The 17,792-nt window shown below is 36.0% G+C and overlaps 1 protein-coding gene across 1 annotated transcript in view; it reads right to left on the reverse strand.

Moving 5' to 3' along the window:
• The window catches only part of diaph3 (diaphanous-related formin 3), a 491,335-nt gene that overhangs the window by 349,305 nt on the left and 124,238 nt on the right, over nucleotides 1-17,792 (reverse strand). Inside the window, exons 7-11 of the mRNA XM_073825458.1 lie at nucleotides 14,073-14,209; nucleotides 13,353-13,458; nucleotides 5,555-5,665; nucleotides 2,103-2,221; nucleotides 1,564-1,680 (exon numbers count right to left, since the gene is read on the reverse strand). Of these exons, the coding sequence (XP_073681559.1) occupies nucleotides 1,564-1,680; nucleotides 2,103-2,221; nucleotides 5,555-5,665; nucleotides 13,353-13,458; nucleotides 14,073-14,209 (590 nt within the window). The remainder of the gene's footprint in view (nucleotides 1-1,563; nucleotides 1,681-2,102; nucleotides 2,222-5,554; nucleotides 5,666-13,352; nucleotides 13,459-14,072; nucleotides 14,210-17,792) is intronic.

The raw sequence follows: 17,792 nt of genomic DNA on the forward strand, positions 1-17,792 counted from the left end.
GACATAACGTTGCAAAAGATTTCTATGCATCTGTTTTTTCAGCATCATAATAATAATAATAATAATAATAATAAATGCTTTTTGAGCGGCAAATGAGAATATCAATGATTTCTGAAGGATCATGTGACTGGAGTAATGATGCTACAAATTCAGTTTTGAAATCACAGGACATAAAATACATTTTAAAATATATTCAAATAGAAAACAGTTATTTTAAATAGCAAAAATATTTCATAGTTGTACTGTTTTTGCTGTACTTTAAATCAAACAAATGCAGGCTTGGTGAGCAAGAGACTTCTTTTAAAAAAAACAAAAAAAAATGTAACTGGTAGTGTATGTACAGTACTATACGCATTCATTATAATCTTTGCTGTTCTTCAGTGTTTAATTTATGTTCAAAATGATCTGTCAAGTTTTTCATAACAGCCACCATTTAAGTGTTTATACTTAAATATATAATTATGTAACCGTTAACTTAATTACTATAAAGAAACCTGAGTGTAATTTAAGCATCTGTATACAAATCAGTTCATTTTAACCTTCAATATTATAGTAATGTAGTACCAACTGACTCTCATATATTTTACAGCATTAGTTGAGATTATTTTTTTCCCTTGAGAAAATATATCCAAAATAATCAATATCGTAATCAGAAATTGAATTGAATCACAAGCTTGTAAATCAGAATCTAATCAAATTGTTAAATTTGAGTCAAAACTAAGCCCTATATGATAGATAGACAGCCATACAGATAAATAGATAGAACAAAGGACAGATAAAAGACAGATGAAGCAATTGATAGAGTGACGCAACGACCAAACAATCGGTAAAGGGAATGACAGAGTAAACGAACAATCCATAAACGGAGCGAAAGATAGACAGACGATATAGCAGAAAGTATAGAGATATACAGATAGATATCTTTCTAAGAATAACGGGCGCTACTTCTCATCCTTTACCGGCGCTTAGCAGATGGTCTCTATCTTTACACCTCTATTTCCCTTTGCACTTCTCTCTTCTGTCAAAGCTGTTATTTTTAACACAATACAGCTCACTGGCTAAAGAGCTTGAAAAGCTGTTCTCCAACACACAACACATTGAGTCATTAGTGAGACCTTAATGCTGGGAGATGTATGCCATTGCATCACTGGCACTAATTAGTCAGAAGTTAATAAAAACCTCAGACTAGGTTTGAAAGGGAGGAGAGGCGGCATTTTCATGAATACGAGATGAATGTAACGTGACTTGTAAGGGCCCGAATAGGTTTTGAAAGACATTTTCTTTTTTTCTTGGGTTTATGAAAGGTCCTTGTGCGTACAATACCAATTCAAAAGTTCAAACACACCTACTCATTCTTTAATATCATCTGAAAATGCACAAATTAGTCATAATAAAAGCAAAAGGAAGAAAATGAAAGAAACAGATGCATGGGAATGACGTAGTAATTAATGAAAATGTTTAACATGTCAAACCGTTTTTAAAGTGTGGCCAATTGTTGGGTGCTTTTCTTTCACTATTCAGTCAACTTTAAAATAAAATAAAATAAAACAAACCAACCCTCACCTTGTGAAATAGTCATTCCTGACCAGCAGCAGGTGCTGTAGTATGGAAAGAAAATAGCTCTCAGCGCTTGTGTCCTTCACAGAGCAGTACAGCACATTAAAGACATCTCCAATATCAGTACGCACTGTGTTAAGAAGCAATCATAAACTGCAACAGGCAAAATAAAAGCAACAAATGAAAACATACACACTTTTTATACATGCAGTGTATACTAAAAGAACTATTGACTAGCTGTGTCACAGCGTGAGACTTGTAAAACACTGCTAATGAAAGCAAATGATTCAGGATGATTTATGGTTCTGATTAAATCTCAGAAAACAACATCAATGCAGCCAACGCATGGTTTCTGAATATATTATTACAGCCTGCATATGACCAACATATTATTGTTGGAGCTGATGGAGGTCCTTTAAGGATCAAAGAATGAGTGGGAGAAAGAAAGAGAAGACGACACAAGGGAGGGAGAGTTTTCTGAGGAGCGTTTAAGTGTGGACAGAATATCAAATGAAATTGCATGCATCTTAACGTCAGAAGGATATTCTAGTTCACTCCTGATGTCCTCCAGGCGATGGGAGAACTCAATCATGTCCTCCTCCTTGTGCTCCTCAAAGACCTTCAGCTGGATATCCAGAGCGTCATTTTTTACAGTGTTCAGGCTCTACACAGTGTGAAGGGCAAGGGGAGACAAAGAGAAGAAAAGAACGAATTAAATGGATCATGCCACAGAAAACATGATATTCCTTGCTCTTCTGAAATAAAGACTTTGATGTACAATGTAGACACAAAGTTCCCTGTTTAGTCCACCCAAACTATTGCTGCACACACTGCAAGTGTTGATTTTGATTAGACTTAGTCATAGTCTTTTGACTAAAATGCCATTTTGTTTTAGTCACATTTTAGTCAACTGAATTTTAGTCTAGTTTTAGTCGACTAAATATCATAAGCTCTACTGTAGATTTAATCGAATAGGTTTAGTTACAATGTAATGCATTAAGTAATTCTCTAAAATTTCCAAACTCATAATATAGGTTTGATATTAAGGTTTTATCATGATAGACACAGATTTAACTGCAGTGATGCAACATGCCTTTATATTACAATTAAATAAAACCACTTTTCATAAAGAAACAAGAACATGGTCATCTTTTTAATGAAATGCCAATGGTTATATAGGCAAATTGTGCATTCTTTATAGACCAATTATAGGTTTGTAAACATTCGGGATGCGTGTGCATCATGGTTGCAGAAAACCCGGGAGAGATTTAGCCTTTACGGCTCAAGAATTACACGGATATGGTACAAAATCGTTTATATAAAAAAGGTTATAGATTATATTGATTAAATTATTACAAGAGCTTGTCACCCAGCGATAAGCACTGTTATTCAATGAAATTGACGTTAGATTTATTTATGGGCGAAGCCTATCTGGTGGCAGAAAACTCACTATTTTTAAGTTAAATCGAGTTATAACTCAGAATTAGGAGATATAAACTTGCATTTGCGAGGAAAAAAGTCTGAATTGTGAGATAATATAAATAAATGTAATGTAAAAATGTTATTAGTAACAGGGTTAAATAATATTTTATACTGTATCTGTAGGGCTAATACAATACGTCCACTATGAAGAGCATATTTGAATATTACGTATATTATGTGTAGCCTGGAAAAAATCCAGACCCTAATCTATTAAGATTAAGGGTCTGGCATCGAGCAATGAAAAGGGGCTAACTCGAGGGGCGGCACCAAGCATGCATTTGAAACTCTCACTGCACGCAATTGGATAACGCCACGACCAATCGTACGCCAATCATACGCATATGCTTAGCTACCAGCGGAGCTAACTAATAGATTAAACTCTATTTACCGTATCCAGTCGGCAAAACAGCAAAAACGTCCTTCTTGCAAAGGAACAATTCGAGCGCGGTTTTTTGTTCCTCTTTTATATGAAAAGCCAAGTCTAACTCGTTCATTGTAGCGGCCAAAGCCATTTCAAACAACTGGTGTTCATCTGTAGCCATCTTTCAATGTTTACTAAATGATTCCGGACGTCGCAGCGCTCTCGTCATCAGCTTAACTCGCCTCTGGCCCGCCTACATCAGATACACCGATTTGATTGGTTCCCAGAACTGCTTACGTAATGCAGTAACGTGCATCATTGCTCGATGCCAGAGTGTCTAGCAGAGACAATTCAAATTGTGCTCTCACGAGACCTCTGGATTTCCAGGGTATATTATGTGAATATTACTGTTTAAATCAAATTCATGCTTTAAAAGTAATCATAGCAGTTTTCATCCATAGTATGTCCGTTTAAATGTCTGTTAAGCTTCAAATGGCGTCTTTGAAGACAGTATTCTATAGATTATTTGCATTCCGATTTTGACATCAAATGGCAATTTTCTTTCTCTTGTTCCATTGATTTTTACCTGTTTACGTACCATTGTTACAAGTGTTTTTCTGCAACCACTTTGCACACATAGCTGCAAGTGACATAACTCTGACGTCTACTCTAAATTGGTCTATAGCAACTTGTTTACCACATTCTTTATTCTTTCAAGCAGACATATTTATTTCTATAAATAAATTGATTCATCTTTATTCGGGCTACTAACGTGATTCAGTCAAGAGCAGTGAGTGATTTTGTTGCTTAATTAACATAGTACAGACAATAGCAACTAAATTAGGCTGCTGTCCCTTTAAAACCGAATGCATGGATGCAATGTACTGATACTGTACATGCCCGAACTAGAAATGGAAAATTCAACATAATTCTGTGCGTATTTCTTCATTCATGAAATGCAAAAGAGCACTCATGCGCTGTTTCGATGTCTGGATCGAATTCAGTTATTTTGCGTCGTCACATTTAACCATGTCTGCTCTTCTCTTACTCCCAGATACAGACATTATTTAACGTTTTATAAGACATGCAGCAAACGTATGCTAGTTTATGTCTGCCGGATAGATCAATAAGCTATGATACAGTTTAAATGTACATATCTAACCTCCTAACCACGCAGCTGATTCGTTCTCCTCAACATTTTCATCTCGTTTTTATTCAAGAAAATGTCAATAGATTTGTCATAGTTTTTGCCATTCAAAAACAAGTGCATTTTGGTCGGTGAAAAAAAATGTTGTTGATGAAAACTATAATGAAAATTATGTCATACAACGGAAATCAGTAAACTGCAAATGTTTTACTTTTCTTATGTACACTTGGCCTAAGCTGCAATAAAAAACATTTATGATGTCAAATTGACAAGCACATTAACACATTTTCACAAACAACTAGTCAGTATTCAGAAAACTGGTGGGAGTTTGGTTGCTCATTTCATATGCTAAGAGGTTAGCCAATCAGAATAGAGGTTAACTACATATAGAAGTCTTACAGATATAGTAGCGAAAACAGCAGGTTTAATTCTAAGGAGCGGCTAGAAAAAGAAATTGAGGGAAAAATTACATACAACTGCTTTTGTTGCAAGCAAGCATGACTAACATTTTAAGTGGACTTTGAGGGGAAAATAAGACAAATATGTGAAATATTGGGCACTTTATGCGAAAGAAAAGAGAAACAGTGACTAAACACTATTTTCACAAATGTGTACTTAGAGAAAATAATAATTTCGCTTTCATTCCATCTCTTTGTATTCCCCAGTCCTGTTTCTGAGGCAGCTTCTGTTTTGAATAATAAATAAGACATGCGTGAGGCATTAATCTATCTCACTCGCACACTCTCCGGCTTTCATTTCACACACTTCTCTTGTTTTGTTCAGGCAGTTTTCAGTCGTTTGTTGATAGAACATAACCACATTCGGAATGCCAAGAGGAGACAGACCGAGAGAAAGAGACCAATCCAATCCTGGCTGTAGGTATTGATTCAGCAGAGCGACCTCTCCTTCAGGCCTCATAAATTATTCGCAGGCCCATTTTACAATATTTCACTCAAGTGGACAACTCATTTAAATATTAATACACAGGCAGTGGTCGAGCCGCTTACCGGCAGGATCTCTCGCAGGCCGCAGCGCATAAATTCATTTCGGATGTGCAGCCTCAAGTCCAACTCATCAGGAGACGTTACGAGGGCATTGATGAGCTGCATGCAAGCCACCTAAAGGAAAAAGATAACATTCAGTAAGTGTATGTGTGTGTATACATATGCAGGTCTGAGGGTATGCATTTGAATTATATGCGAGCACTTCTTTTTAACTTTCCATGGAAAGAAACCTGGCAAAAAAATGTATCACAGTCTCCACAATAATAACATTAAGCAGTACATTGTTTCTTGAGCAGCAAATCAGCATATTATAATGATTTCTGAAGACGATTTCACATCGTCCGATTTGACACTAAAGACTAGAGTAACGGCTCTTTAATTAGCCTTGCCATTTTTTTTTTTATTTATCACTAGTTCACTTGATTTGAAAGCAAAAGTTCATGGCTATGAATGTCTCACTGCAGCTTGTTTTGAAGGAAACATATGTGAGGCTGCAGTTTGGACCTGTTGAGGAGCATCTCTGTGGTTTATGACTCTCACAGAGCTCTCAGCCAACATAAAGGATTCCATCACCTCAGTCAAAAACTACTATTCATCTCCTCAAGCAACACAGATCATCAATTATTGATCAGCCTTCTCCACGACACTCTAAATCACACGTGTGTGAGGGAGTGTTTAGTTAAAAGGCAGTGGTGCATTCAGGGAACTGAGCCGTATTGAACTGTCTGTATAGCTTTGTGTCTGTACCTCCAGTTCACATCATGTCTGGTGACGCAATAATTGATTATTACACAACAAACCACACCAATTCCAAATTATTTATAGTGGTGAGCCTCAACATAACAGGCTGCGATGGCACAGGGCTGGTTATGATTCTGGTAAGGATTTGTCAGACAGATTCATACAGTAACAGTAGAGTTTTTTGATTAATTCAATGATTTGTTTGTGAATCAGACTACACTGATTGTGCTGTATGATTTGCATTCATCAAAAATTGAGTTCATAAGAGATGTAAATAATCAAATTATCAATGTGTAAATGAAGGAAGGAAATATTTCTCATCCTAAACTCACAGGGTCAAAAAACAATGAAGACAATCATTTTTAATAAAAGAGGTTACGCAATTGATTTATAGTTCATATACACTACCAGTCAAAAGTTTTTGAACAGTAAGATTTTTAAAATGTTTTAAAGAAGTATCTTCAGCTCACCAAGCCTGCATTTTGCATTGTGTGTGTGTGTGTGTGTGTGTGTGTGTGTGTGTGTGTGTGTGTGTGTGTGTGTGTGTGTGTGTGTGTGTGTGTATATATATATATATATATATATATATATATATGTATATGTAATGTAAATGTTTTCCATTTAAAAATATCATAAAATGTATTTATTCCTGGGATTTCAGTCACATGATCCTTCAGAAATCATTCTAATATTCAGATTTGCTGCAAAAAAATTTTTATTATTATTATTATTAATAATATTAATATTATTATTATTGTTAAAAACGGCTGAGTAGAATTTTTTCAGGTTTCTTTGATGAATAGAAAGTTCAGAAGAACAGCATTTATCTAAAATAGAAATATTTTGTAACATTACAAATGTTTTTATCATCACTTTTGATCAATTTAAAGCATCCTTGCTAAGTATTAATTTCTATAATTTCTTACCCAAAAACAAAACAAAAAGACTCCAAGCTTTTGAATTGTAGTGTATAATGTTACAAAAGCTTTTTATTTCAGATAAATGCTGATCTTTGGATTTTTCTATTCAAAGAATCCTGAAACAAAAGGTACTCAACTGTTTTAAATATCGACAATAATAAAAAATGTTTCTTGAACAACAAATCAGCATATTAGAATGATTTCTGAAGGATCATGTGACACTGAAGACTGACGTAATGACATTGAAAATTTGCTTTGATCACAAATATTTTGCTGTATTTCGGATCAAATAAAGGCTTGGTGAGCAGAAGAGAATTCTAATAAAAAAAACTTTTGACTAGTAGTCTAAGTTCGTAAGTCTTTTTAATGATGTACTAAATGGCAAGACTTTCATGATTGCTGTTTGATTTGATTCACTAAAAACAACAATGTTAATAATCCTCAACTCAAGGCTTAAAACAGGAAGATAATGAATAAAAATTAATTGATAATGACGGGCTGTATATTTATGATATTTTTCACATAGCAAAAATAGCAAAAAAAAATGGGCAGAATAAATCTTTCACAGGCAAAACCCTTTGATTTAGAAGCCGATGACATTGTATTATTCATATTTGTCTGGCTCAGCGGTTGAACTGCGGGAGGAATCTCAGTGAAGTTGAGCCTATAAGAGACACTTGCTGACAGCTTTCATGAGGGAAAAGAAAAACATATCTGCCATTAATAACTGTACCGTCTTCTTAATCTGCCTACTTCACATGCCTGCGGGACGGGAGTGGTGAGAGGACAGGATGAGGAGAAAAAAAATTATATTCCAGTGAGAATCGCTCACTCTCCATTAGCTCAGAGTAATACAGTGCTAAAAGAAACATCCACTAGACAGACGTGAAAACAAATTATGTAGTGATAAAAAAAAAAAAAAACATGCTGAATCATTTACTAACTCTCGTGGATGAGCACACAGACACATGCAAAGCAAAAAATATGTGGTATCCTCAAGCTCTCTCGAAAAATTCCTCAAAAATAAAGTCTACGGTTGACCCTGAACGCTCCCCTGCTTCTCACTCCTACATAAACAAACTGAACTTTACGCAGTCTGGGTGTGTGTCTCTAAGAGCATCTATTTGAAGATACAGCCCCTAAATATTTCTAGCAAGAACAGAAGAGTGGAGAGAGGAAGATAAACCCTAAAGAAAACTCCAAACTGTTCCTAGCTATAACAGTCTTTGATAAATGATTCATGCGGTTAAAGGAGATCACAGATGACTATTAGAAAACAGGAACAATAACCAGTCAATCAATAAAACATTACTAGAGGCCTCTAAACACACCAGTTGGCCTTCATGGATATTAACCAGCATGCCTTGGATATTTTTCTGCTCTCATTTCAACGAATCCTGTCTAATGGAGAAACACTGGCCAATAAGGGGCCATTTCCTGCACGACCTGCTATTGTAGAACATGCAATTGCTTCATATTAACTATTCAACACTATAAAAAGCTTTTGAACTGGAAGAGGAATTATTTGTGCATAAATGCATGCTAAACAATATTTTGCAGTCAGTGGTCTCGAGCTGCAGCACTACTAAATATGTTGCACTCTGCAGGTTACAGAAAAGTACTCGATTCTGTCATTATGTCAAAAGAATATATTTTTAGCTGCAACATTAACCGCCGAGTTGGTGGTTTATCCTAAAAGCTGGATATGAGAAAGCATGTGAACATGCTCTCTCTACGCATGTTTGAAGGGAAAGCTCAGTGCCTCTCTTTCACCTCCCTCTGCTACCAATTAAACTAAAACACAGCTACTTTGATCAGCCTCAACAATGAAGCCACGCAGCCGAAACAGTGCATGTCGTTCTGTAGGGCCAGCACTCTGCAGAGGAGCAGGGCAGGTCTAGAGAATTAGCATGCATGCCACATTTCAATGTGTAAATGTATACTGCAACAAGAGAATCCAGAGCCAGTTGTAACTAAACAAACATACAGACAGGATGCCTGCATGGTCCTGCAAGGTTCTTGTATGGTCCTTGTAAATTAATCTATTTTTTTTTACAGAGAGACAAAGTTACATATGCCAACAGATAGAAAGATGATAAAACAAAAGACAGACATACAGACCAATAGACAGAGAGACAGACATAGACAGAGAAAAGCAATAGAGATGGAGCGAACAGCAAAGAATGATGGAACAAAAAATAGATAAATTGATAGAACAATCATTAGAAAGATAGAATGATAGACAGATAAAACAACAGACAGAATGGCAGATAGGATAGATAGATAAAACGACAGACAGATAGATAGAACAACAAACACAGATAGATAGAATGACAGACAGACAGATAGATGATAGATGAATTTATAGATAGAACGAGCAACAGACAGACAGAATAGACATAGAACGACAGACAGAGAAAACAGACAGACAGATAGAATGACAGATATGATCGATAAAACGACAGACAGACAGATAGAACGACAGACAGACAGATAGATGATAGATGAATCTATAGATAGATAGAACTTGCAATCGAACAAGCGACAGACAGACAGACAGAATAGGCATATAGAACGACAGATAGATGAAACAGACAGATAGAACGACAGACACAAACAGATAGATAGAATGACAGACAGACAGACAAATATTTAGACAGAACGAGCAACAGACAGACATATATAGAACAATAGACAAACAGAATGACAGACAGATAGATGAAACAGGCAGACAGACAGACGAAACAGACAGACAGACAGATAGATATAGATAGATATACAGACATATAGAAAGACAGATAAATAGAATGACAGAGAGATAGACAGATATTCAGACAGAACGAGCGACAGACATATATAGAACAACAGACACAGATAGATAGACAGACAGATAGACAGATAGAACAATAGATAGAACGACATACAGACAGACAGACAGACAGACAGACTGATAGACAGACAGATAGATAGACCGAAAAATATTTAGACAGAACGACCGACAGACAGACATGTATAGAACGACAGACGAACAGAATGACAGACAGATAAATAAGAATGACAGACAGATAGATGAAACAGACAGACAAACAGACAGACAGACAGATAGATAGATATACAGACATAGACAGACATAGACAGACAGATAAATAGAATGACAGACAGATTGAGCGACAGACAGACAGATATAGAACAAAAGACAAACAGAATGACAGACAGATAAATGAAACAGACAGACAGACAGACAGATTGATGAAACAGACAGACAGACAGACGAAACAGACAGACAGATATAGTTAGATATACAGACATATAGAAAGACAGATAAAAAGAATGACAGACAGATAGATCGAGCGAACAGACAGACAGATATTCAGACAGAACTAGCGACAGACATATATAGAACAACGGACACAGATAGATAGACAGACAGACAGACAGACAGATAGATAGAACGATAGATAGAACGACATACAGACAGACAGACAGACAGACAGACTGATAGACAGAAAAATATTTAGACAGAACAAGCAACAGACAGACATGTATAGAATGACAGACTAACAGAATGACAGATAGATTAATAAGAATGACAGACAGATAGATGAAACAGACAGACAAACAGACAGACAGATAGACATACAGACATATAGACAGACAGATAAATAGAATGACAGACAGATAGAGCAACAGACAGACAGATATTCAGACAGAACGAGCGACAGAAAGATATATATATCAGGCATGTGATTGGCTAAGGACAAAAAAGCAGGAAAATACACTAAGACAACCCCGCCCCACGCTGATTAAATCGTTTTTAAATCAATAAACTCCTTTTAGAATCAATATTTTGTGTCAAATTATTGATTTATTTTGTAGGTAGCCATGTAATAAGTGGGATAATGTAGAGTTTGTCTTACATGTGCTTCATGAGGCAGACACGCGGTCTCTTGCTCTCTCTCCCTCTGTCATGCACGCGCTACGCGGTCTCGCACTCACTCCCTCGCTCTAGATTCCGAGAGAAACTATTTGCAGCCATCAGATTCAGTGAGCTATATATTTAATATAATAATTAAAATATAATTATTGATTTTTCATTAGACTATTTTTTGGTGCCCCCTCAGCACTCGGACCCTACACACAGTGCGTGCTGCGCGTGGTGGGAGTGGCAGCGCTGAATGAACATTGAAAAGTGTTAACTTACCATCTTATCAGTTAACGGTTAATAATCGGATAATGATTTGCGGTTGTCGGTTGGGAAAATTTACCGAAATGAACATCCCTAATAGCTAGCAAATAAAAGTAAATTAATGTTAATGCAGCTTAAACATCCTGCCATAGTGGAAAATCACTCAAAATCGATCATCTAATCAATCGACAACAAAGTCAAATTAGTAACTTATAGGTTATATATAGACACAAGCAATAATACATACCCAGATCATCCGATCCGGCGATGTTCTTGTCACAATACCACTGTAGCGCGAGAGCGACTGAGGTAACGTTAACTTACACTGCGCAGCAGGGAGCTTGATTGACAGGTGATCTGACCAATCATACTTCGCCATATGCCATTTGCGTACGGTCGCAAATACGTGACATAGGTCACATTTTCAGGTCGAAAAATCCGGAATTCCGGATTAATCCGGAAAAATCACATCCCTGATATATAGAACGACGGACACAGATAGACAGACGGATAGACAGACAGACAGATAGATAGATAGATAGACGGATAGATGAACAGACGGACAGACAGATATATGGAACGACAGACAGACAGATTGATAGATAGAACTTCAGACAGAACAATCATCAGACAGACAGACAGACAGAGATAGAATCTTACATTTAGTGATCTATTTCATTATTAGAGTCAATAACGGATTATAAACGTAGAATACAAAATTAAGTTGATGCCAATTTTCTATTGGAGTACTTAAGAAAACAGTTCATTACAAGATTTGTGGTTTACAGATCCTGACTTATGGTGCACTTCCATCTTATTTGTGGGCACAGGGCTAAATAGCCCTAATCAAATTACTAATAATTTATGGAATGATTATGGTAAATCTCATCAGGGATGTTTGACTAATGCCAGTTTATGCTTTACAATGCAAATGAAGAGCTGTAACTGGAGGCACTAATCTCTGTGCTTTACAAGTGTCCTGAGCCCCTGAGCATGCCGGCTAAACAAAAGGTCATGTTGAATAGTTGGAAAAGGACAGGAAATTAAGTTAGTTTTACAATGTTTAATTTTGAACTGAAAAACTGAATTTCACGGCTGCATAAGCACCATACAGCTTAAAGGAGCATTAGGCATCTTTACTTATATAAGCTTTTGAAATGTATTCTTGTATAAAGGACCGGTCGTTAACAAGCAGACATGCTCATTTGTTTTCTGATCCTTTTCATGAAGGCCTCTATACACAGTCGCTTGGGGATTTTAAAGTGTAAATTGCGTTTTAGAGGTGATTCAGAGCCTGTGACTTCATCGTTATATTGAAGTCACTATCAAGCAAATTGCTGGTGCTTCATCTCAGCATGACCATTTACCGACCCTCAAATCTCTGAGGGAAACTTTCAAAATGGAATCGTATATAAAGGAAATGTATTTCCCCAACTGAGCAATGCACACAACACCAGTCTGTCACAATAGTGCGAACAGCACTGTGAAAACGGCTAGTGTTACTTTATTACTAAAGTGCTAATTAACAGACAACTAGGGATTTCAAACTGATATTTATGTAAAAATGTCTTAATCAGTAATCTTAATCTTGATTTCTTATAAAAACAAACATACTACAAAAATAATACATAAAAATAAACATTTATTTATGTAAGACTGGCATAATTCTACTTTGAAATTTTGTTTTATTTTTTTTTTAGATGTAGCCACTGCTTGGAGAGAAAAATACATATATATAAAAAAATATACATCTACACAGCTCACAGTAATCATATTTTCTGTAGAGAGTGTCACCAGTGGCACTATCTATCTACAAGTTCCTTTTTTTGCAGCCATCGAAGGTATAAATATGTATATGTGGCTGAGTGTGTATTGAGGTCATGAGGGCACTGGCGGGCTGTATTAGCAGAAAACGAGTGAATAAGAAGGAAGATTAGGAGCAGTAAACGCTTACCTGTAACTGGACTGAGCGAACACTAAGACCTTGAACGATAGGGTTAAAGCGGGCTACCCCTCTTCCCTCAGTTGCTGTGGTGATGGCCTCAAGGACCTTCTCCAAACTTCATGCAGGAAATAAGAAAAAGTAAAAGTAAGGGTCACAGCTTTGATTTGGCTTTACATTTTTCGCAGAGGGTTATGCTGGGATTGCACTTCTCTCTGGTATGGAGGGCATTTTGAGTGCACTTACTGCTTCAAATATACTTTTCTTGGAAGACAATTGCAACTTTTTAGTGTTTACCGCGAGCTGATATTTAAAAGAGAGGTTTTAAAGAAGTAGCCATGCTTTATGCAACTGAGCTAAATGCTATGCTTAAAACCTGAACGCAAAAATTCAAACAAAGAGGACAAAGCATCAGAAAGAATATTAGAATGCTAGGCTGTTGTACAAATTCTATTTGCAGGAGAAGAGCTGAAGCAAACAGTAACTATTTTAAGTCAATTTAAGTTTGCAAGTTTTGAAATACTATTTGAACACTTAAAAATATATGAAATGCATAATTGATACCCTATTTGAAAATGTTGATGTTAAAAATCACAATAGGGCATAAAACTCAGAATATAATTGATGGGGATTAAATAATGAAATCAGGCTGAAATAAGAAAGAACAATAATTGCATCATAACCAGATTGGTTTCAACTGAAAGGCTGGAAAAGGCGAGATGGGAGGCTTACGTATTTTCTTCTCCCACGATGCAGATTGCAGAGAGCAGTTTGACCACATCTGTCATCATGGCCGGCTGACCAGGGTCAATGGCTTGGGCCAACAGTGCCAGACTCTTCTCCTCTCCAAGGATCCGCTCCAGTCCATACTGCAGACAGGGGGAAAAAAAGTTATGTAATACACAACCTATGCTTTCTGCAATGCTATTCTGCAGTGACACTGCACCACAGCTAAAACTACAGCACCTCAGCAAAAGATCTGATCCTCTCAGTGAATATTATTTGAATATAATGACAAGTATGAATGCACAAAAAAAAAGCAAAAACAAAAAGCAAAAAAAAAAGAAGAATTTTTTTATTTTTTTTTATAATTTATTATACAGTATACTATGGAAGCCCATTTTTACCACTGAAGGTAATTGCGATTTTTTTTCCTCATATTTTTTTTTCTTGCAATTTCAAGTTTACATTTTGCAATTCTAACTTTTATTCTCAAAATAACACATATAAACTTACAATTTTGAGTTATGAAGTCATAATTGCGTAATATTGACTTTTCTCGCAAATGTGAGTTTATATCTTGCAATTTTGCCTTTTTTTCTTTACAATTGGGAGTGTATATTTCGCAATTCTGACTTTCTCGCAAATGTGAATTTATCTCACAGTTTAAATTTTTTTCGCAAATGCAAATTAATGTCGCAATTCAGATTTTTTTTTTCCTCACAAATGCGAGTTGGTATCTCACAATTCTGACTTATTTTTCTTGCAATTGCAAATTTATATCTCGCAATTCTGACTTTTTTCTTGAAATTGCGAGTTTATATCTCGCAATTCTGGCTTTTTTCTTACAATTACAAGTTTATATATCTCACAATTCTGAATTTCTGGCAATTCCGAATTTATATCTCACAATTCTGACTTTTTTTTCTCACAAATGCGAGTTGGTATCTCGCTATTCTGACTTTCTTGCAATTGCGAATTTATATCTCACAATTCTGACTTTTTTTCTTGCAAATATGAGTTGGTTTCTTGCAATTCTGACGTTTTTCTAGCAAATGCGAATTGGTATCTCGCAATTCTGACATTTTACTCGCAAATGCAAGTTGATATCTTGTAATTCAGTTTTTTTTTTTGCAAATGCGAGTTGATATCTCACAATTTTGACTTTCTTGCAATTGCGAATTTATATCTCACAATTCTGACTTTTTTTTCCTGCAAATGCGAGTTTATGTATCACAATTGCAATCTTATATCTCGCAATTCTGACTTTTTTCTTGCAAATGCAAGTTTAAGTATCATAATTGCAAGCTTATATCACAATTTAAAATTATTTAGTTTTTGACATTTTTCTCTCAAATGCAAGTTAATATATCACAATTCTGAATTTTTTTTTCCTGCAAAAGCAAGTTTGTATCTCGCAATTCTGACATTTTTCTTGCAAATCCGAATTGATATTACAATTCTGACTTTTTTGTCAAAGATGTGAGTTTATATCTCGCAATTCTTTTTTTTTTTTTTTCCTCACAAATGCAAGTTTGTATCTCACAATTCTGGCTTTTTTCTCAGAATTGTGAGACATAAACTTGCAATTGTTAGTTTTAAAGTCCAAATCTGAAGAGAGAAAAGACTAATATGTTCTCAGAATTAGGTATAAAGTCACAATTTCCAAGAAAAATAGACAGAATTCTGAGTTTATGTCTCACAACTCTGACTTTATCAGAATTGTAACTTCATTCCTCGCTCCATTTATATAAACTCTAATAATTAGTCCAATTACATTTTTTTTATTCTTTATTTAGTGACAGAATCAGGCTTCCATGTTATTGTAAATACTTTCCAAGGGTTAAGAAATACTGAGGGACACATTAAATTCAAAGTAGTAATTATGGGGAAGAGTTTTAGTTTTAAATTAGAGGTGACTCTTTCAAAAAGTGAAGGAACCAAAGAAGGACACAACGTAGCTGCCTGTTGCTCTGTCCTTGAAGTAATGACAAAACTGCGATCAGGGATATGTTAATAGTAGCGTGAAAGAGAGAGGGAGGGTGAAAAAAAGAAAGAAATGGCAAGCATAAAGGTGAATGAAGAACACAGACACAGGACAGAAAAGCCTTGGGGGTCTGAAACAACAAGAGCAGATCGAGACCTGCAGAGAGAAGCGAGGAGTCAAAGAGGGGAGAATATCCACGTCTGAACACAAGGGGGTTCCGTTAATGACGACCGCAGCGCTAACACCACAGGACGAATTTCTCATTAATTCCAAACACTCTGATGTAACTTAAAAGATGATAGCTCTCTACTCTGTCAATCTTTGTCTGTAATAGATTCACTTGGCGTGAAACGGTTGACAAAAAGTTGACTGTGTGTGTGTGTGTGTGTGTAAGATGTAATGGCTGGAGTAATTCAGAATGATTATTTAGAAATTACCAAAACATGGGTAATCAATGTGACTAAATTTGGAAGACCTAAATCGGCTGCCATCTTGCAAGAGCACAAAATAACTTGTGACACAAGTTTAGCAATTTTCAAGACATGAATCATACTGAGTGAATTAATTTTGACTAAAAAGCTTTAGGACAGCAAATTCTCCAAGTTGTGTTAATTGCTTCATAACTCATGCCAATTAATGGCTCCAACTGCCATATCTCAGACTTGTTGTCATTCAGAACAGATGTTTCTGTAGTTTTTTATGCAAACTTAGGTATGAAAACATCCTTCCTGCCTCTGAGGCACAGGGGAGATAACGCGTTATCACAGTGTTTACGCGCAGTAATGGATGTAAACATATTTGAGCCATTTTCTGTCTTCATTCCGCGGGAGTTGGTGACAGCTGGACGGGAGCACCTGGCTGGCAGGCAACATGGGCGGAATATGTCCCATGATGCTGCGGGGCAGAAGTGAGAGGTTTGGAGCGGTGACAGGCCGCTGGGTAAATAAGGCTCTCGGCACCTGTCGGGTGCTTGGGATTACAGCAGACCTTTAGGGCTGAGGGGTGTGTGGAGTAGATTTTGAAACTTGCAGAAAACACTACTGGGATCTCCAGCAAATTAATTCCCAGAATGACTACACAGAAATAGATGCACTTACTGTTTTTTTTTTTTTTCTTTGATCCTACAAAAACAGGCCTCAGGAAAACAACAATGGCCTCAACCCATTTATATTTCCTCAGTGGGTGACCATGACAGATTTCCAACTGAAAAATGCACTGATGCGCTTAATTGCTTTGTTTTCATTTTAAACAAATGGCACGTCAATTAGAGTCAATAACGGGACAATTGATTAGCCATAGAAAAAAAAGATGAAAAAAAAAAACAGTCAACTAGTGAAGCTCCTGAGGAAAAGAAAACTAATTACACACTGTAGATAATGACTAGACTTTTACATTTTCTGTTAAAAAAGTGCAAAACTCAACTACATTGCTGGGGCATTGTGGGTGGTTGCCAAAGCTCCGCTATTTGGCTGCAAATATGTTTTGAGTGTTTGTAGTGCTCTGTCAGGGTCTAGGTTTTCTTTTTTTATTTTGATTATGTGACACTGAAGACTGGAGTAATGACGGCTGAAAATTAAGCTTGGCCACCACAAGAAAAAAATACATTTTAAAACATATTAAACAAACTAAAATGTAATAATATTTTACAATATACGTTTTTTTTAACCTAAATTACATATATTGTAGGCCTAAATGACATGACCTATAATAAAAGTCGCCATGGAATAAAAAATTTAAATTGTATT

This window comes from Garra rufa, chromosome 20, assembly GCF_049309525.1.
Source record: "Garra rufa chromosome 20, GarRuf1.0, whole genome shotgun sequence".
NCBI lineage: Eukaryota > Metazoa > Chordata > Actinopteri > Cypriniformes > Cyprinidae > Garra > Garra rufa.